The 21,817-nt window shown below is 33.9% G+C and overlaps 2 protein-coding genes and 1 long non-coding RNA gene across 3 annotated transcripts; all 3 read right to left on the bottom strand.

Annotated features, from left to right (window-relative positions):
• Nucleotides 1–3,907: 3,907 nt before the first annotated feature.
• Nucleotides 3,908–5,565, bottom strand: LOC144566157 (putative F-box/kelch-repeat protein At5g24040). Its single transcript, XM_078316069.1, has 2 exons — nucleotides 4,362–5,565; nucleotides 3,908–4,135 (listed from the first exon to the last, which is right to left on the bottom strand). Exon 1 carries the CDS (start codon nucleotides 5,469–5,471, stop codon nucleotides 4,398–4,400), a length of 1,074 nt encoding a protein of 357 aa, XP_078172195.1. The 5' UTR covers nucleotides 5,472–5,565; the 3' UTR covers nucleotides 3,908–4,135; nucleotides 4,362–4,397.
• A 6,371-nt stretch (nucleotides 5,566–11,936) lies between these two features.
• Nucleotides 11,937–14,152, bottom strand: LOC144558131 (uncharacterized). Its single transcript, XR_013512852.1, has 3 exons — nucleotides 13,357–14,152; nucleotides 12,157–12,602; nucleotides 11,937–12,059 (listed from the first exon to the last, which is right to left on the bottom strand). It is a non-coding gene; the product is annotated as an uncharacterized LOC144558131 (long non-coding RNA).
• A 191-nt stretch (nucleotides 14,153–14,343) lies between these two features.
• On the bottom strand, nucleotides 14,344–16,375 carry LOC144557290 (putative disease resistance protein At3g14460). The gene is made up of 3 exons (XM_078305884.1): nucleotides 15,672–16,375; nucleotides 14,405–15,579; nucleotides 14,344–14,360 (listed from the first exon to the last, which is right to left on the bottom strand). Exons 1-3 carry the CDS (start codon nucleotides 16,373–16,375, stop codon nucleotides 14,344–14,346), a joined length of 1,896 nt encoding a protein of 631 aa, XP_078162010.1.
• Nucleotides 16,376–21,817: the final 5,442 nt, after the last annotated feature.

Genomic DNA, 21,817 nt, shown 5'->3' with positions numbered 1-21,817 from the left:
GTCTCCAAACATATATTAATATGGAGAACAATATTTTCTTAAGTTGTGATTGATTAATATATATTTTTGGTAAATGTAGTATGCATAGAGTTAGACGGTGGGGAGTACAAGCTGAGCCTACAGCGGGTGTGTATGATCCTAACACATTTAGTCCTCTTCTATGGACCCATCATATTAAGCACCGCGTCTCATTGGCATCTGTTGAGGTATGTGATTTTTATACTTAAAAAATGATATCTGTTAAGGTACTAAAAAAATGGCACGATTTGAGTTTGACAAATTGATTATAAATACAGGATGATGTCATGCTTACGGTGAGGCACCGCAGGTCTGAGATTCTATTCGTTCCCCATATGGAGTGGAGATGGAGCATGATTTTGAGGCTGGTGGGAGTTCATCTCAGACTGCAGATGGCTTTGTCTCTGCATTATTTGGTGCACCGCCTCCTGCCACATATGCTACAAGCTAGGAGCAAGATCCATGGGAGCTGCGTACACAGCCCGCCAATGCAGAGTCAGCTGCTGTATTTTATCCATAGGCAGCCAGTACAGGTACGCAGCACATGTATACGGGAGAGGAGGATGAGGATATGGGAGACGATGAGGAGGATTTGGGAGAGGAGGCGTTAGGAGATGTGAGTCCGCAGAGGCGCGTGCAGCCGCACAAGCATGGCAAGGGCATAGCGGCTCCTAGGTTGTCTCCATCTGGAAGGAAACGACGAGGATGAGTGTAGAGGTTTTGTTTATTGTGATATAGTTCTGACTGTAGTATTTTGACTATGGGACTGTTGTATTATACATTTCTGATTATGTTGGCGCGCATTATGTTGGCATTATGTTTTTTTATTTAATATTCATATTGGTATTATGTTGTTTGCACTTTACATTTCATCATTATAACACAGTTTAATAATACAATTAAAGTTCAACAATACACTTAAAGTTCAACAATAGAATTAAAAGCGCAATAGTACACTATATTAAGAAATTATATTGAAACCGCAATTTTTATTTGCGACCCACGCTTCTATTTAAAAAACTAACATCTTTTTCTTTAACAAACTACATTTAAAAAATAAATTATAAGTTACATGACATAATAATGGGACCAATGGGTACATTAATACATAGCTATTTGGAAAATAATTAAAAAGAAATTAAAAAAAAAAACACAATACGGGGCGCCCGTCCCTGGGGCGCTTCACATAGCATATGGGGCACCTCACTTGGCATGTGGACCGCCTATAGTGGGGGCGCTCCATGGAAAATTTTGGGCCGCCCAAAGCTCAGGTGGTCAAGGCAGAAATAAAAAAAAAATGGTACACAGAGTTATTTTTAAAATTAATTTTTTTAAGGGATATTAATAAAAATGGCCGTATACAGGTTGTATATTAAAAGACACATTCAAAATAAGAAAAAAGAAAATCAAAGAGAGCGCTTACACTTAAAAGAAAACTTTCCAAGCTTGACATGAGTTCATCTCCCTCGTCTAATTACGGAAAAAAATGTAAAACATTAAGTATGTGCAAGTATGATACGATTTCTCTATTTTCTCGTTGTGCTATTCTACAAATTAATTAAAGCCTTATAAAAGAACAAAATGTTTATGCAAAATTATACTGACGAAAACCATAATTCTGGCTTGGATTCAAACCCGAATTTAAACATAGAGTCGGATTTGAATTCAGGTTTAGACTCGCTTTGAGAAGCATGCAGCTCTTATTAAAGTAGAACATATTTTGAGGATTGACCATTTATCTTTTCTAGAAATATTAATAGTATTTTCATTTCCTATGTTTACATTTTCTATATTTGTTTATTTCTATGTTTATATTTCCTAAGTAAAAATTTATGCTTGTTTATTTCCATGTTTAAATATAATCCCTCCTTATGACCTTTAAAGCAGATGTCATGCATGTAAGAGAGGATGAACTTTGATCAATATATTCTCTTTTTGAGAGAGTTTTATACTCCTCTTTTACTATTTAGCATTTCTTTGTTTCTATTCTACTAAACCGAGTTCGAGATCCGTTACTAGCGGAGTCGAAATCCGAGACCGAGATTGCGTTAAGTGGTATCAGAGCAAATTCAATAACCACCTTCACGTTTGCGTGAAGTTGTATCCCGACAACTACCCCATTTGACAACAATCATCATCAACCATTCTACTCAACAATCTTCACAACAACAATGACCGATCCGAACATTGTTGCCATCCTCAAGCGAATGCAGCAAAATCATAAAGCGTTAATTGAAAGAATGCAACAAAACCATAAAGCATTGATCGAACACATTACTGGGTATAGAGAGCACCTTAATTCCAACGAAAACCGCCAACTACATGACGAATTACCCCTTAACCGCAACATTTCATCTCGAAACAACGCACCATGAATATTTTCACCACCACCATCGAAGTAACAGGATATTTTGTATTTTCTCTCACCAGGGTCAAATAGAATTCGTATCACCTAAGGTAACAGAATATTTCTGTTTGGATCTAAACCGTCCAATCAGAATCCACACAACTATTAAAGTGACCCCGTGCGTTCCACCTCGGACTGAATTGGTACGGAAATATGATCTGTACCGGAGTGGCCCCGTACAGCCATGATACAAACAGAAATATTATGTTACCTCAGGAGGATATGGATTCGGGTCAAATAACCAAAAAATAAGAACTTTCAGTCCTTATATATTTTCTTAGCAGCAGTAATTCTGGTAAGGAAACCAATTAAAATAAAACTTCCACAAACAGGTCTGATTTGGTTAAGAATAATCTTATTACTTATTGTCAGGTAATATTTCATTTATCTTAATTATATCCAGTTATTGAAAATAATTCATCTAATGGTCAAGAAGATAATTCAAAATTTCGAATCCTACACTGGTGATTTTAGTAAGGTCAACATCATTGGTGATTGGTGAAGGACAGCTTGGACCAATATATTAGGCAAGATCCACTTTTTTATTTTATTTGCATTTTTGAGTTTTAAAATTCTACTATTGGCTATCAGTATAAATTGCTCATTTGCTATAGGAAGTTTAAGAAAACGGTCATGAAATTAATTGTAGTCAAAATAATTTCAAAATGCATATATAGAAATAAGATTGATCTACTTGCAAGGATCAAGCACAAGAATCTTGTTAAATCCTATGCTACTAATTTTATGCAGAATAATGACTTGATCATATGCTATTTTGGAATGTTATATGCATTGTTTATTTATTTATTTTTTAACCAAATCTCCGTCTTTTTTTATTTACTCTTTGTAGTTCGTTATTTTACATCTGATTTTGTAAGTAGTGTAATATAATGATCAGGGAGCCCAAGAGATGCCTCACAATTCAAAGATAACATAAGATTATAGAAATCACAAAATAATGTCTAGTTGTTGATAAATTGAATTATTAAATTTGATTTTTTTTTTTTTTTCATGTAAGAGATTTGATGCGTGCATTACCACAGATGAAATTTTCAATTTAACTTCAACAGAGAAGTCTGATTTGTTTAACATTACATAGGCGCTGGATTATAGAAGAGATCTCAGAACCAACCTGGCAATGTAGATACAGAATAAACATTCAGGCAATATTATTTGCCTGATACACTTGTTTAACCTATAATTTATATTCAGTCATATTAATATATTTAGGATAGAATTCATTTTGCTACAATTTTGTAGAAGCTCCAAAATATAGCCACCAAATTATATAGAACTTGAATTTTACAACCACAAGTTAGTTTCTGTTCACAATCTGTGCAGAGATAGATCAAGCCGCTGTATATTTATTCACAAAATATTCGGCTTGGCATGCAAATAATTATATACACAAACAATAACATGATAGCAATTACTGCCACATACAACGTATTCATAAATCATAGCTGGTCATACAACATATCATGGTCATAATTTATAGATATATAAAATGGGAATAAATACCCAACATGATAAATGATTACAAGATATCAAGTTTCACCATATCAGAATATTAGTTGGAATCAAAATAAATCCTAATATAATAGCCCTCAGTGGGAACAAAATTAACCCAAGTAGATAAGTAATGGTCTATATTTATGCGATCTCATATCTTAATATGCGGGAACACACCTTAATCTGGCTTTGACTAGTCTTGAGTATCTAAATCAACATAAGTGAAAACAAGTGAGACAAAATTTCTTGGTCCAGTATCCACCCATAAATGTGTAAAAATACCAGCAAGTAGGTAAAATTGTAGTACTAAAACTACTTTGATAAGGCACAGATCACTAAAGAGTTAAGAAGGCAATCCGATTAGAACAACTGAACTAAATTTCTAACAAATTAAAGATAAAGTTAAATTAATAGTCAGTTAAACTTACTTGGCTCTTAATGCATAATTGATATCAGAGAACTATACCAGACTAGGCACAAACCAAGTCTCCAGTGAATCAAAAGGGCAAGGCAGCACCTCAGTTGTACCATCTCCTATGTCGTATCTACAAAGATATTGCTTGTCTTTCAGGAAGTAAATGCAATTCCCTTTGAATCCAGCAAAGTTACTCGCACAGAAAGATAACCCACGATAATGTTGCAGAAACAAAATTTGGTCACCTATATCAGTGATTTTCACCCAACAAGGTTTCCCTTTTCCATCACCGAAATAAAGACGGTATATATCAAAATGACACTGGTCATCCTCATAATACTGGAACAACCTTAGGATCTTTCCTCCTGACTCGACTAGAATTGTACAACCCTCGTCTAGAGGGTCTGTGCCCTCTGGTGGTGCGACTTGATAAACCAATTTTTCAGTGGCAATATCATGAACAGTCGTAACGCCAGTTTCTAGGTCGTTACCAAAGTATTGTCCCATATAAAATGTATTACCACTGTCACCGACCCCTTCTATATAGTTCCAATACTCAGCCATAGGTCGCCAAAAAGCCATCACTTTTGGTGGTTCATTCTGTTCCATGGGGTCTTCCGGATCTCCTGATATTATAACAACAATATCATCGCCTTGAATTGGATCTGGACCAATATAGTCTGGTGACGCACAGAGATTAACAAAAGGGACAGGGATCTGATCATGAGTAAGAGGATTAATGAGATGCATCTCGAAACTTCTCAAGTGATAGGCAAGCAAGTAGCGGAATGCGGGGCCCTTGAGAAAGGCAAGATGGGAACCTGGACAGGAGATAGTGTGAACCTTATCAGATGAGAGGCAATAGAAGCGTATAATGGTGCTTTCACGTTGTTCTCTACTGCGGAGCTCTAGAAGCCAAGGGAGTTGTGGAGGAGGATCAGTGACTGGGGCTGATAATTGCCAGCTCTTGCACACAGCACGAAAGCGTATGAAATCAGAGATATCAGGGAGCTTTTTAGAGAAGAGATGGAGAATTTCTTCTGGAAGTTCTGACCAGTTTCTCTCAGCGGTGGCGCTTCGTTCTCTCATGGTGACCATGGTTGTCTTTTGCTTCTGCATCGGTAGCACTCCGTCCTCTCGTACCAGAAGGGGTTTTTCAATTTCGTTTTATTAGGGTATTGCCTCCAACTAAAAAGAAAAAAGAGAGAGAGAGAGAGAGAACAGTATTAATTAATACACCTCAGTTCATTCAAGATCAGTTGGGTCTCAAGGGAACAGATTTCAAATCTGATTTGGGCCTTCTGAGAAGCCTATACTGGTTCTAGACCAGGCAATAATTGAAAATTCAATAACAATTAAGTTCTCTTATTAAATGGAAAAAGGGCTTATTTTATCTCACATCCATTTATATTGTCTATAAATAATTCAATAGATTGACCTTAAGAAGGCGTTTAGTTGGAGCAATGATTAATTCCAGATTTCAAAGGATTCAGCATCAGATCCTATGGAATGTGATTTTAAAAAAAATAAAATATTACCCGAATAGGGTTTCTCCCAGAGAGATTTAAGTGGTTGCAGAGAGAGGGTGGCACTTAAAGTCGCTGTGGTCGCCTCGCTAAAGGGCGGTAGGGGACGAGAAAGATGCTGAGATCACTGCACGCCGCTCTAGGGGAGAGAGCGAGAGAGAGAGAGAGTGAGAGAGAAGTGAAGTGGGGGGTTCTATCAAATATCAATTAGGCGGCAGTGAGGGACTTGGGTTAGTTAGATGGGCTTCTGGGCTTGTTGTTTAGACTCTTTTATTAACTGTTGGGCTTCGGTCTAAAGTTCTAGGCTTTTTGTAACGATTCTTTGTTTGGATCATCTCATCTAACTCCAGCCCCATAGTTTGAGGCTTAACGATAGTTAAATTTTCAATCTCTGTGTTTTGATGGATTATTAAGAGAGGAGCTTAATTATGCTTTTTGTCCAAGTTTAGTTTTTGCTTGGAGCTAGGTTTAGTATATATTGTGATATATTGAACTAGACATTGTAAATTACCATTTCGGTTTCATATATGAAACGGACGTTTATCGCCTTTTTAAAAAAATAATTTAAAATCTAAAATATATATATTCTAGTCTTTCTTTTGTAAAATTTACATAAATTATATTTTTTATGAACGTTGTATTGTTTAATCAACTGAAAAAGGAAGAATAAACTATATAGAAAATTTTATTCTGTACTGTGTGGTTGATCTCAGAGGTCAATATTATTTTTATTTTTTAATCCAAATGTGAAAAAAGTATTTAAAAATGCATATTACCATGTTTTTAATTTGAACAATCAATTAATTCAAGAGAAAAGGTAACATCCCCCGAGCTACAGTCCCCCTGAAAATCCCCGTGTATAAAAGTCTTTCCTTTTTAGCTTAGTTCTGACGCGCTTTCAACTGTCACAACTGCCATAATTTCAAGTACAATATGTATATTTACATGATAATATGTGTATGTTTACAGGATAATATGTATATGTTGACAGAATAATATGTGTATGTTTACAGGATACTATGTGTATGTTCACAGAATAATATGTGTATATTTACAGGATAATATGTATATGTTTACAGGATAATATGTGTATGTTCACAGAATAATATGTGTATGTTTACAGGATACTATGTGTATGTTCATAGAAAGTGGTCCCAACAGCTGTCATGCGTTTTCAACAGCTGTCACGCATTTTCAACATTTTTCACACGTTTTTAACAGCTGTCACGCGTTTTTAACAGCTTTCACGCGTTTTTATGTTGACGGGATTTGTTGAATTAGTTTACAGGATTAGTTGAAAATGTTTGGGGATTTTTGGAGGACTGGAGTTGGAGGACTATTAGCTACTTAATTCAAATTGCTAGAAAATTTTGCATAACAATGTTCCCTTTTTTTACAATGTAAATGTCACCCCTCAAATCAAGAATTTTGGATTAAGATGTGATCATACCTCACCTCATGTTTATTAATCAATTAACATGCAAGGCTAAATAACACAAATAATAATGAAAATGGAAGCGTGAATAATATCAAAAGAGCATCTGTCATACATCCATAAATAAACATACACATACAATATCCATACAATCCACATTACAAATAAAATAGAATGTTATCTAAAAAAGAAGATGCATGATTTTATCGAGTCCCATGCAAGAGCGGACCTAGGGGGGGGGGGGGGGGGGGGGGAGAGGCAAAAAAATATCGAATCAAGTTTAAAAAACTTATCGGATTTAAACCCATTAACTAATTGGGTACTAGCTAGATAGAAAAATAATGTTTTGACTTGTATGTTCCAATACCTTGACTTATAATTTATGATCCTATAACTTATAATTAATATTATCAATCATAATTAAAGAAATTTATTTTGATTTTAACACTAAATTTAACCCGAATTACAAATCAAACATTCAGAGGAGGACAAAAAAAATTTAGAGAGAGAAAAAATCGATCGGTACCAATATATCATCACTAAAACTCGAAATCCAGGGGAATGTTGCCCCTCTGTGCTACAGTAGATCCGCCCCTGATTCTGTATAACACAAGGACATAGGAACTCGTATACAGACTTTCCAATATGAATGGATTTTTTTTTCTTTTTAGAATCCATAACAAAGCATCATGCAAGTTTTAAAGTACACAGAAAAAAAAAAATTGGAATTTGCGAAAGTACAAAATTTTTTTTCTAATTTGTAAAAGTACAAAGTACACATAAAAGATAGTGATACGTCCTATCCGGAAGCGGCCGGATTCAGGCGTAATTAAGATTGGCGAGTTCTAAGATTGGCGAGTTATTATGTATCCGACTTGGAATGAATCCAGATTCTGTGAATACCTTTATTCTATCCTTTACGTACGTATTCTATCCTGTGTGCACCTTGCTATGTTTGACCATTTATGCATCTTTCATAGACTATTTTACTGCATTTTGGTATGTATTTGGAATATTGTTAGACACCAGGGATTAGGCACGTCTATGCTTTTTCAATGGGGTCTGTGTAATTTACCAGTTTCAGATATATGAAACGGGCTCATGCCTTTTTTTTTTTAAAAAAAAGGCCTGCTGGCCTGCTGACGTTTCCTCCCTCACATCGTCGATGATTCAAAGATCTACGTCTCTTCTGCTCTCTCTCTCTCTCTCTCAACGTTGAGGTATTTATCTCTCTTCCTCTTTATTTCTCTTTTCTCATTCAATTTAGGGTTTATAGTGAATTATTCTAAAAATTGGAATCTCGAACCAAATTTATCCTCTTTTTGAAATCCAGCCCCCTGCGATAAGTTAGTCTTAAAATCTTGGGACAATAACGCTCCTTTTCAACTTGGCACTTTCATAATCCCAATTTATCACGCAAACTGAAAACCTCAAACACATTGTCGTTTGAAGGTCACGCCTGATTTATGAGTAAGCAATTTCTGACCTAATGTTAAGTTCTTCCAATTTCTGTCAGATGTCATTTGCTGCCAAGGAAACCGCTTTTCTGACTTGGTGCATTCAATTAATTAGTCAAGCTATATATGATATCATCTTTTAGTCTTTCGCTCTTTTACGGCTGGGTTTAATACTTTATTGATTTTGTTGCTCAGACACTGTTTTTTTATCTCTTCTCTTTTCCAGCTACTTGCTAATTTAGCATTTAGGATTTCAGTAACTTCTTGATTACATTAGATTGAGCTCCAGTAAATTGTATAACAGGAAGTGAGCTGCAATATGGTCTAATTAAATGCTAAGAACCTCAAAGCTTCCTTTTTTATTGTTTCTGATTAATCTCATAACAAACAATATACGTTAACATAATATATGCCCTTATACCTCTTAGCATGAGAATGTATTGTACCAGTCAGATGCTAGAACCCTAAGAAGAAATAAACATATTTTTCTAACTTTACCCTTCATCAGACAATTTCTCAAAATTTCTTATAAACATTATTCAAGATCAGCTTGACCGTTCAGGTATTAAATATGCAAGTTTTGTTGTGCATAAAATTTCAATTATGTTGCTATTTCATATTTATTTATTTCTTTGCAAGGTATTATATTTAGGTACGAGTTATCGTTATAAATTGTATGTTTCAATTTTGGATACTTTGTTTTGATTTTATTTTCTAATTTCACAGTCGCGATTGGAGTTGTTTCGTTTCCTTGGCCTATTTCTTTTCTCAACTGGGATTTCTGCCTCCTGTCTCAAAGTTTCAGGTTTGTATGTTTTAGTCAATCACTAAAAAAATTAAGTGTATAAATGCATTATGAAAAATTCCTGCATAATTAATCTTTACATTTGTTATTCACAGTGAAGAAAATAATAAATTGTCAATTTTGACATTTCAAAATGATTTAACTATATAAAAATAATTAATGACTTTAAAATTATATCATAAATATAAATATTGTTGCGCTTGCAATTGCAATTGCAATTGCTGAACACAATAGCAGGGTTGAATGCAATATATATGTGTGGATCCGTTTCACTACTCTGTTTTTGACAAAGCAGCAACGTTCTTTGGCATAAAAATGTTACCTAGACTTCATTAATTACTCTCATCTTCAGTAGACATGAAAGCCTAATAGCAATATAGCATGCATGACCATATTGCTTGGCTAAAAAAATTTATGACCAGTAATCTGACTTGTTTCGAAATACTTAATTTCTCTTCAAATTCTACTACCCCAAGATATATAATACATACAAGGGAAAGAAAAGTCGATCGATGTATGACTTAAAATACAAATTATAACAAAAACAGAGAATAAATATCAGCAATGGAACTTTCATTTTATAACATGTATAGTTCCCGGGCATTTTTTTTGACAATTGACCGAAGTACATATTCTAGGTCCATATTAAAACTAAAAAATGAAATGAAAAAAAAAAAAAAAAAATCATGGGTACGTTAACACACTCAAGATTCATCTAGTTGTCCAAAAGAAAAAAAATAATATTTTATCTTATTGTCAAAGATAATATTTAAGAATAATATATGAAAGTAAGAAAATAACTCTTCTCATCTATCCTTTAATTTCTCGGAAGACATTTCTAATTAAATTGGCGATTTAGATGAGCTTTTTCGTATCCCTAAAATTGAACCCATGAACAATAGTGAGTTTGTGAGACCTTATTTCATTTTTTTAGCCAGTCACAAATATTATATTATTCCTCATTTTTTTTGTGAAGCATGTATCATCCTTATATACATAAATCTCTAATAGAGATTAGAGAGCTTCGTAGCAATTCAACAAAATTATTATCATATCTATTATTGTTGCGTTGCATTATTTATAAACTAGTGCAACTATTATGAAAATTGAAAAGACGTATTTATAAATCCCTGTATTTGAATAGGTCATTGAGTGTACATGCCGAGAGTGGTCTGGTATTCATATTTCTTTCCTTGTTAGGCTTCATGGTGAATAAAAATTAAAGCAGTCAACCCAATATTCATGATCAGTTGCAATTTTTCAAATGAAGAGAGATATATGGGACAACATTAACACTTCCAAATCAAGTTCTAAAAGAAACGGGACAGCTAGCGTTCTTCCAGTTTTCGGTAAAAATAATGTCTCCTTTAATTTTCAGGGGCAGGTTTTAATTTCTTTATGACAGTGATCATACTAATTTGTAGTTTTGGAAGGAATTTTTAATCGATTGTAGTTTTGAATTAATTTGTTTATGACAAATATACTCCCCAACAGCAAAATTAGGTAGCCCTGGCCCCTGGGAGAGTAGCAACTAGCAAGACAGCACTGATGTTACTTTTCATGTTAATTGATTTGAAATTTTTTTTTTTCATGTGACATAGATTAATACTGGCATTTCTAAGAAGACATAGTAGAGGCCTTGCAAATAACATATCAAAATTGCAGACTGAATCTTTTTGGTGCTGCATTTCTAAGAAGACATTGACAAAATTGATACAATAATATTTGTGTGGATCCGTTTCACTTGACAATGTTACCACTACTCTGTTTTGGACAAAGCAACATCGCTCTTTGACATAAAAATGCTTGCCTAGACTACTTCATTACTCTCATCTTCAGTAGACATCAATGTCTAATAGCATGTCATCACCAAAATGCTTGGCTCAAAAATGTTATGACCACGAATCTAACTTGTTTAATTTCAATAAACCTCAAGATAAAACATACAAGGGAAAGAAAAGTCGACCTATATTTCACTTTAAAATATATTATTTTTTAATAACAAAAACAGAGAAAAAACATCAGCCATTCAAAATTTCTTGACAACATGCATGTCTGGTTACCCTGAAATTTTTAACAAGTGATAAAAAAATCTTTTCAAGATCCATATTAAAAATAAAAATGAAATGAAATAAAAATCATGGGTTACGTTAACTAACACACTCAAGATTCATCTAGTTGTCCAAAACAAAATATAGTTTCACATACTTGAAAGAGGTTTATTACACCATGAGTTCGATAACCATTTATTACAATAACACAATAAAACCCAACAAAAGTACAATTTAATAAAGGCAGCAACAACTAATAGCAAAGAAAAGTAGTTGGATACAACAAATTAAAAGCAAACTTCAATTTTTCCATTGTTTGAAGCATATCAAAGCGAAGGCACATTTGATAAAAGAAAAGAACTGACTGGAAAGGTGTGGACCTTCTTCTTCAATTTGTAGTAGAGTATGACTGCATATGCATATAATTGAGGACCTACATGAGATAGGGATAGAACATAGAACTATAGAAGCAAATGGTTTAAGAACATTTAATTGGATATCTAAAAAGAAAGAATTTTATTTTATTGCACCTGAATCGTAGCATCATTGAGACCAAGCTCCATTTTGCCTCCAATCAGACCATTCTTGGAAAAACATGCACTTCGAGAAGACTTCTTTGTTTTATGTTGCTAGGATACAAAAACACTAAAAGCAAATCAGGGTTCCAACGGTTTCTCCAATCAAATTTCAGGTTTTTTTTAGGACAAAAAACCAAACCAAGCAAAACACTTACATGACTACAAATACACAAGTTGCCATACAACAACACAAAAGTGATTTTCTTTGGCACACAAAAACATCAACCAATATACTTCTACATACAAAACCAAATACTGTTTTTTTTTATTTTTTTATTTTAAAAACAAAACAACAAATACAAACCAGGAGATTGTACACGAGAGGCTACAGAAAATTCATCAATTATCTTTTTTCCTTTCCTTTTATTTCCCAGCACAATTGAGACTTCATCTTGAATCTGCAAGTAGTTGAATATATAAAATGTTGTTTAATATTTGTAGTAGCACCAAAATAACAATCAACCAAATCAAATTAACTTCATATTTTTAATCCACTGAGGTTTTTTTGAGAAAAATGCCTTAATTCTGTCATAATTTGATATATAATTTGGAGACATAATTAATTAATGATCCATAAATCACTTTAAATTAAGTTGTGTTCTACATGACTTATTAATTACTGTCATTTACAAATTGGCAAGCATAATAAAAATACATTAATAAGATGCACCATATATAATTGTTATGACAACCTATTTTTTTTTTATCCTTTATAATAAAAGATGGAAAAGTACCTCTATTAAATATATATCCTGTAATTGTTTTCTAAAACATGACTAATTAACATTTGCTCCAATCAAGGATTCAAAATCATGGATTTGGAAACCATTCCGGGTCAGCACCTGTATAATCATTGGTTCCAATTGACTTATTAATGTTTATTGCACGTTTTCCTAGGTTTTTTTTCTCTACCTATTTTATTGCTTCTTTATATGAGGTCAATCAATTGAAGTCATATATTTACTTTCTAACGAAATCTAAAAAAAAAAAAAAAAAAAACACTTCTTTATAGGAGGTCAATTGAGCAGATTTTTGTCTCCAGAATATGAAACTAAGATTCGTTGGCGGAAGCATTTGGTAGGATTGTAAATAACATTAATTATACAAAAGTTGCAAAAATAAAATTCTTCCGCTTGTGCAAAAAGAAATTACCTTTTTAATTATCTCCGTATCTCCTTGTCAGGAATGTGGGAAATCTTATGCCAATTTGGATGATTTGGATCCTTGCAACTCCTTGTGAACTCTTCATCGCATATACAAATTTTAATACGCTGGACTGATGGTGGCACATCTGAGAGAGAACTTAGATTAAAACACCACCAGATCTCCAGATTTATGAGAGAATGAAGGCACTTCAAATTGGGTAACGAGCGCATTCTACAACCCTTAAAGGTAATTTGTGTAAGGGAAGAGAGATAACAAAACATCTCTATTTCTTCTTGAGAAAAGTATTCTTGCTGTGCACTATAAAGTTCTAGAGAAACCAGAGATGAAAGCCCTTCTCTTGAGACAAGTTGTTCAAGCAGTGAAAATCTGTAGATGCGAAGTTCTTTCAACTGGGGTAGCTTATCAGCATCTGAATAGCATTCGAGCTTATCACACTTGTACACATCTAAACGTTCAAGATTGGTCAACTCATTTAAGCCCCTTAGTGAAGCAAGGTTTGGGCAATAACTAATTTTCAGTTCAGTTAGATTCAAGGGAAGATGTACCCAACTCTTGAGCCTAGGAAGATAATCGATGTTAAGATACAGAAGATCCGATAGTTCATTTAATCTTGGTAGGGCTTCCAAGCCATCACAGCCAATAAGTTGAAGATGCTGGAGATGAATAACATTATCATTATTTTATGAAATCCACCTGGGGAACCTCTTACCTCTATAATTTTTAATAGTCAGCTCTTTTATTTGGGGTGGTGGACAAAGGCCATCTAGAATTTCAACATCATTGTCTCCACTTTCATAATGAAATAAACCCCATTGAAAAATTAATTTATGGAGGCCGTTTTTGTCAGATAACTTGGCTCGATCTGCGTCCTCCTTACTTTTGACATTATTTAGACCAGAGATAGATAAAGATCCATAAAGGTCTTTGAGATGCTCCAACTGTTTTAGTTCAAACCCCCTTTCCATTCTAACATCAAACATTCCCAACTCCTGAAGTAATATTAGTCTCCCAACATTAGGAATCAGATTCTTACTCAGAGTAGATAAGAAACGTAATTGATAGCAGAGTAATTCAGAATGTGCATCTAAATTTAAATACTCTAAATTAGAATCCCTTAAGTTGAGGTAGCGTAGGTTTCTCAACTGAAACAGAGACTTAGGAACTCTTTTAACATCAGGAGATATCCCTTCTATTTCCACTACATATAATTTTCTTAACTTCGTAAAAAGAGCATCAAGGTCCCCATCTTTCAAACCGACAGGAGGACATACATACGATTTGGAAACAATAATTGTACATAGATATTTGAGTTTGCATATTTTCTCCACATACTCCCCAAGCAGATCATTGGGAACATATATGTGACGAGTATGGGCAGGGATTTCCTTTATCTCACCACTTTCAATTCTAAAATATTCACCTTCAGAAACATCTTGGGCTAGATCATGGATTAGGTCATGCATAGAGTAATATTTACCATCCCAATTGTGACCAACTTGAAAGAAAGAGCTAGAAATTAATTCCAAAATATACTGATTACCAGTATCCTTCATATGTTCATTATTATGATCAGTTTCAATGAAGCCCTCTACAATCCATAAATTAACCAAATGGTCATGGTCAAATAGATGGCCTTTAGGAAACAAGCTGCAAAATGCAAAGCATCGTTGCAAAGCGGGAGGGAGGTGCTGATAGCTCAAAAACAGAGCTCCCACGGTATTTTTTAACAAGCTTTTGTTTAGCATCGATGACCAAAATTCTGGGTCTGGTCTTCTACGCAATTGACCTGCCACTGTTGTTGCAGCTAGCGGCAGACGACATAATTTTTTCACAATTTTCTCCCCTATTGCTTGTAATCTTTTCCCGATATGCTCATTGACTTTTACATCACGTAATGCATGGCTCATAAATAATGACAAGAAAGCCTCCTCTGCAAGTTCTGACAATTGCATTAGATCCATAGCGCCTAAAGCTCGTGCTACTTCTTCATTTCGAGTTGTCACCAATATTTTGCTACCTCTCTTACTAGCTCTTAAAGGGACAAATAGCTGCTCTATTTCTTGTTCACTAACCCCTTTATCACACCAAACATCATCCAACACCAGAAAATACCTTTCTCCTCTTAATTTCTCTTGAAGTGCAGATTGTAGCCCTTCATAACTACCAAATTTGGGACAATCCTCCTTGAAAGCGGACTCCCATATATTTCTCAAAATGGCATCAACACTAAACTTTTGAGAAACATGAGCCCACATGACACGGTCGAAGTACTTAACTTCTTTCTCAAGTCACAAACATACTGTGCTAAGGTTGTCTTTCCTAACCCACCCATGCCCCATATTCCAATAACAGAGTAACACTTAGCATTACTAGACGACTCCGGGATATCCTCCCGCAACAATTTTACAATGTAATTCCTATCCTTTTCACGACCAATAACCGTAGAACCTGGAGAAGAAATGGTTTTCCTATACTGTTCATTAGAGCTCTGAGTTAAAGTATTGCCACTACTGCTTGGTAGGTTCAGCAGGGGAACAAAATCCATTCCCTCATTAACAATTTTTTCCAAATTTTCAAGACTTTTAATGAGATATTTCTTCTCAGATGAAAATTTGGGGAGCTTGACTAATAATTTCTTAAAACTACATTTAGAGGTAGAAGGGAAGAGGGAATTGACCTCCTTTTCAAGGCGCTTATACTCGATTATACCGAGCACATGCTCAGCCTCATAGAAAGCAGACTTGAGCTTCTGAAGCCACTTCTCGAGCTTCGGCCGGTGGGTGCTCTGTTGTGCAGCATCTGCCATGATGAGCAGCTTTGGGAGGAGCATGGTCTCGAGCTTTACCAAATTGTCAAGGAGGATTTGTTGTTGAGACTGGAACTGTGGATCTATGCCGAGTGCATCAAAACATTTGTTCAAGAGACGGATTAGGACAGGGGAGATGAGCCAACTGGCGGCAGAGAAGCCCCAGCTAATTGCCGTGGTGGCCAATAGATCTGTCATGGATTCTTCTTCGTGAAAGAAGGTGCAGGTACAGAGAGAGAGAGAGAGGGGTAGTTAGGTGGTGAAGCTGATTTTAGTGGATGGAACTTGTTTTATTGCACAGTTATGTTAACAATTGCTCATAACATAACAACATTCTTCTTCCTAGAGAAAGCAAGGGGCCATTCTACGTAATTAGAATTTGTTAGTATGGCTAACCAGAGATCATTGGATTACAAGTTTTGAAAGAAAATTGAAATTTTATGCAGCCACGTGGTCGTCATTTAACATAGATCGTTGTATTAAAAGTTTGGATCAAATTTGGATGGCTTATGAGAGAGGCGAGACAGAGTATATTTAGAGACCTTGATCCCACGCTAGCTATTCCCAAAATCTCGATCATCAATTAACCAATCACACCACCTTTGCCTTTGCCTCTTTGCTTTTGAAAAAGAATCAAATGCTTTCCCTCTTAATTCAGCAAGTTAGAATAATATTAGCATATATATCAAATACTTTTCCCTCCGTAGTAAGGTGTCAATCAAATTATTTGACTCGAATTGTATTTGATAAGACAAGTATTGGTAAAAATTATTTTTATGAACCTAACACATGCATATACATATGGATAAGAAAACATTTTGTTAGCTTATCAGATAAGGATACGGACAATACATTTTATATTTTGTACTCATTACCCGATATGACTATATACTATTTATTATTACGATTTGATTGATTTATAAATTATTTTATATAATTTTTATAATTTAAGATAAAATTGAATTATCCAATAATTTATATACTTTGAATATTAGTAATTTATAGAAAGAAAATTCACACTGCAACATTTTATATTCTTTTACATAGGAGTATTTTCACATTTGACTTGCGAGTAATCTTAAAGTAAGAATAATAAATATATATACAGAGATATCTATTTATCTCTTTCAAGTGGAACATGCAAAAAAAAAAAAAAAATTAACAGGAGGGATCAGATTGCTCTACTCGTGAGAAAAAAAATTCACATTTCCTCTATTTTATAAATAAATTTACTAGTATTTGCTCCGTCTAAAGCTGTGTTCCGAGCTTCGTCCCGGAAAAACAAGAACCGATGGCATAATAAAAATGTCAAGAAAGAAGATCTATAATTTATAGTAGAAATAAACTTATATCTTTTCTTTGGAATAATATAATGTATGTATATAATATTGTTTATGCGTTTTTGTTATGCAAGAGAGGAACTAAATAATAATTAATGCAGAATCTATTTCTTGGAAGTACTTTTTGAGTTTCTTTTTTAGAAATATTATATTATGTGGTGATAACTTTGCTGTCAAATGTATATTAATTGTGTTTGCCCAAGTATTAATTATGTATGGTTCCCGGCCACTTAATTTCTTTTTCTAAATTAGGCCCTCCTCTTAAGGAGATATCTGTCAAGTTAGTCGATTAATTACACATGAGCTGATCTCAAATCGGGGAATTATATATGAACTACCAAACTAGCTCCGCTTGATTCAAATCAATGAAAGGAGACTCGAAACCGATCGATCGAGCTCCAGGACGTGGAAGGTAATCAATATATATATGAGATGATGACATGGCATTAATTAATTAGCAATGATACTATGTTAAGTTTAATATATATTTTTTATTTTGGAAAAAGGCTGCATGTAACATTCAGCAAAAAAACACTACAAGTATTATATACTAACCCCACACACTAGCTATAACATTCAGCAAAAAAACAAAAACTACGTACTAAAAAACCCTGGGACCCCCCCATATACAGGGCTTAATTGTTAAGCTTAATTACTTGCTGTTTTCTAGACCAAATCAAAGCATTGCATTGCTTCAGCACCAAGAGAGGTTGCAATACAGGAAATCTCACCTCAGGTCCTTGTTTGTTTTTGTTATATATAATAATACTTAAAATAAGTCAAATATAGCTCAGTTATTGTTTGGTACCTGTGATGAACAAAATGGGGTCTATGACTTGACTATAGCTAAAATTTCTTGCTGATTGAATAAGAAATAGTGTTTAGATAAGACATTACAGTTACATATGAGCGTGTGAAACTAGTTCATAATTGGTACTTACCTGGAAAACAGAGTATAATTAGTCGTTAATTGACTTAATTCAATTGTGCCAGAAAAGTGTGCTTGTGCAATAAAGTGGAGCAGTTCCTCCAATCGAATACCTAAGGGGACATTTCTTCGATTTTAATTCATGCATTTCTGTGTCGATTCGACTATATTTCACATGAAAGAACACTTTTAAGAAGTTACATCAGCTGTCTCGCTATATATGTTCCATAAGTGACCTAATTTGACCATCTCTGTTTAATTTTAAATAAAATATAATTAAGCACCTATTCCTAATTTGACTCTGTTTCGACATAATTCCTCTCTTTCCTGAACACAGCCGGCTGAACACCGGTCATGGACCTATTCCTCATTCGTTTCCGATTCGCTCAGCCACATCATTGCTTCCTCTGCTTACAATGTAAGCTCCAATGATCAGATTAGATGCTTTGAATCTTCAAGTTCACTCTCCCACTCTCCCAGGTTTAGTCCTCTAAAGAAAGCAGATCTACATAAATATTATTTGGCAATTACTTGTGATAAATTCTATATGGGATATATGAAGGGGCAGATCTAGCCTACTGCATTATACCCTGAAATTTCACAAATAATTTTCATAAATTAAGCTGATTCTTGTCCTATTTTAGAAAAATAAATGTCCTACTCTGAGTTCTAATTTTAGAATTTTAAATTGAATTTAGGTCTTCAAATTCTCATTGATTGTTGAATTGAATTTGTGATTCATACATTGAAATTTTTAGGTCTTAGAACTCTAATAGATTTGAATCTGATAAATTATTTAAATCAAATTCGATAATTTCTTGTCCTACTCTAATGAAAATCTTTCATCCTCCCCTAGATTTATGTCAGATGCCGGCAAGCGGCCCCTTACTTTTCAGAAGTGTTTTAAAACACAGAAGTGTTATATACTTGTATTCTCTTAGGTGTGTAAGATTTTATGTTGAAACTTAATTTATATACTTTAATATGACGTAGGATGATGGGGAATGAGGAGATTAAATATAATTAATCTCAATTTTTAATTAATTGAATAAATAGATGAGTTATTTGAATTTCGGATTATAAATACACAATTATACAATTTTTGAAGATAAAATTTGTAATTTCATAATAATCTTGGATGGTATGGTATATAAAGTTACTTATGAAAATTTACATTCACCGCATGTATTTATATTTCCAAAAACATCTCACCTCTAAACTGGTACATAATTGGATCTTTTTTGGGCCATTTTTTCAGCTAGAATCTTTCTTCCCTTGTTAGTTCTTCAAGTTCGATATTTGGGCCATACATCTGGGCCGCCTCTTACTTCTTATAATTTTTCCACTAATAATAGCTCTTTATTTTTGCCTAAAACAAATAAAAGGTTGAATAAAATACAGAAGAAAACAATCAATAAATGGCTTTTAAATAACAAACCTTTATTTCAAACAAGTAATAAACCAAGCTACAATTACACTTCAATTATCAAGTGATTCTTGTACACTTCAACCGGACGGCTTGAATTTAATCGAATTGGAATAATTAAATTTACGACAAAATAAGACAAAACAATCAAAGACAAAGGAGGAGAACCTAAAAAGTTACAGATGAATTTCAACTTTCAAGTCTTGGCTTAGGGAAAGGGGACATTCTGATATGCATCAGATATATCAAATTAGATCAGATGCTCGATCAAAGATGTTTGATTTGGGTCAAGATTTGGACTTCCATTTAGATAAATTTCGGACGATTCTTAAAAGTGGATCAAATTGTTCTTACTGAACATCGAACTGACGAAAATTTAAACGGCCATAAAACGGCGCTAGAGTGTCCGATTTCAACAAATGACTATTTTTCGGAAAGCTTGCAAGAAAATGTATGCGATGGTGACGACTATCCCATTTTTCAAAATTTATAATTGCAAAAAAATTAAGGAAAGAGACTGAAAACATGAGTTGAAGTTTCCGATTATGTTTTTCACTTCTAATTTTCAATCTAAATAGCTCAGTAAATTAGTTATATAATGCATTTGTAGAATACCAATTTTTACTTTTTTTGTAACCTTTTTATAATTTTCTTATCTATGAAAGATGACACAAAATGGCTTAAAAACAAAAGAAAATTGCCAAAGTAAAAATAACCTACGCAACCTCCAACAAAATACCAATTAAATATAATAAATAAACTATAAAAAAAAACATAAAACCAAACAAAATAATAATTTATGTTTACAAAAAAAAAAAGTGGAGCCGCAGGGCCAATTGGCGGGCCCCCAAGAAAAGGGCCGCCCATTAGCCCAGCGGCCCTGGTATTTTAGGAATTCTGAGAAAAAAAATGGGTTTTTTTTTTAATATGGTATTAATAAAAATTTCGGCCATAGGAGAGTAAAATCTTGTTAAGTTTCCTCTCCTATATTTCATGCATTAGGCAATGAATAGGTCATTGACTATACACGCCGAGAGTGGTCTGGTATTCATATTTCTTTCCTTGTTAGGCTTCATGCTGAATATAAAACCGTCAACCCAATATTCAGTTGCAATTTTTCAAATCAAGTTATAAATCGTGAATATAAATGAGGAGACATGGAACAACATTCACACTTCCAAATCAAGTTCTAAAAGAAACGGGACATAGTTCTTCCAGTTTTGGGTACAGAAGTCCCCTTTTCAGGGGTAGGTATTTGTTTATGATGGTGATCATACTAATTGTAGTTCTGCAACGAATTTATCATTGATTGTAGTATTCAATTAATTTGTTTATGTTTATGATGGTATTTGTTTACTCCGCAACAGCAAAATTAGGCAGCCCTGGGAGAGTAGCGAGACAGCGCTGATGTTACTTTTCATGTTGATTTGAAAATTGTTCTTTTTCATGTGACTTAGATTAATACTGGCAGGCAGCATGATCCCCTGTATTTAAAGCAGAGGTAACATAATAACATATAAAATTGCATACTGAATCTTTTTGGTGCTGCAATTCTAAGAAGACATTGACAAAATTGACACAATATTTGTTGGAACACCTGACAAATATACAATAGCAGGGTTGCAGGCAATATGTGTGGATCCTTTTCACTACTCTGTTTTGACAAAGCAGCAACGCTCTTTGGCATGAAAATGTGACCTAGACTTCATTACTCTCATCTTTAGTAGACATCAAAGCCTAATAGCATGTCATGACCAAATTGCTTGGCTAAAAAATTTTATGACCAGGAATCTGACTTGTTTCCGGGCATTTTTATGACCAAGATAAAACATACAAGGGAAAGAAAAATCGATCTATGTATGACTTAAAAAAAAAATTATAACAAAAACAGAGAATAAATATCAGCAATGGAATTTTCACTTTATAACACGTATAGTTCACGGGCA

Source organism: Carex rostrata, chromosome 1 (genome assembly GCF_964058835.1).
Source record: "Carex rostrata chromosome 1, lpCarRost1.2, whole genome shotgun sequence".
Taxonomy (NCBI): domain Eukaryota; kingdom Viridiplantae; phylum Streptophyta; class Magnoliopsida; order Poales; family Cyperaceae; genus Carex; species Carex rostrata.
Note: the sequence above shows the minus strand (reverse complement) of the source record. Positions and strands in the feature narration are given on the sequence as shown.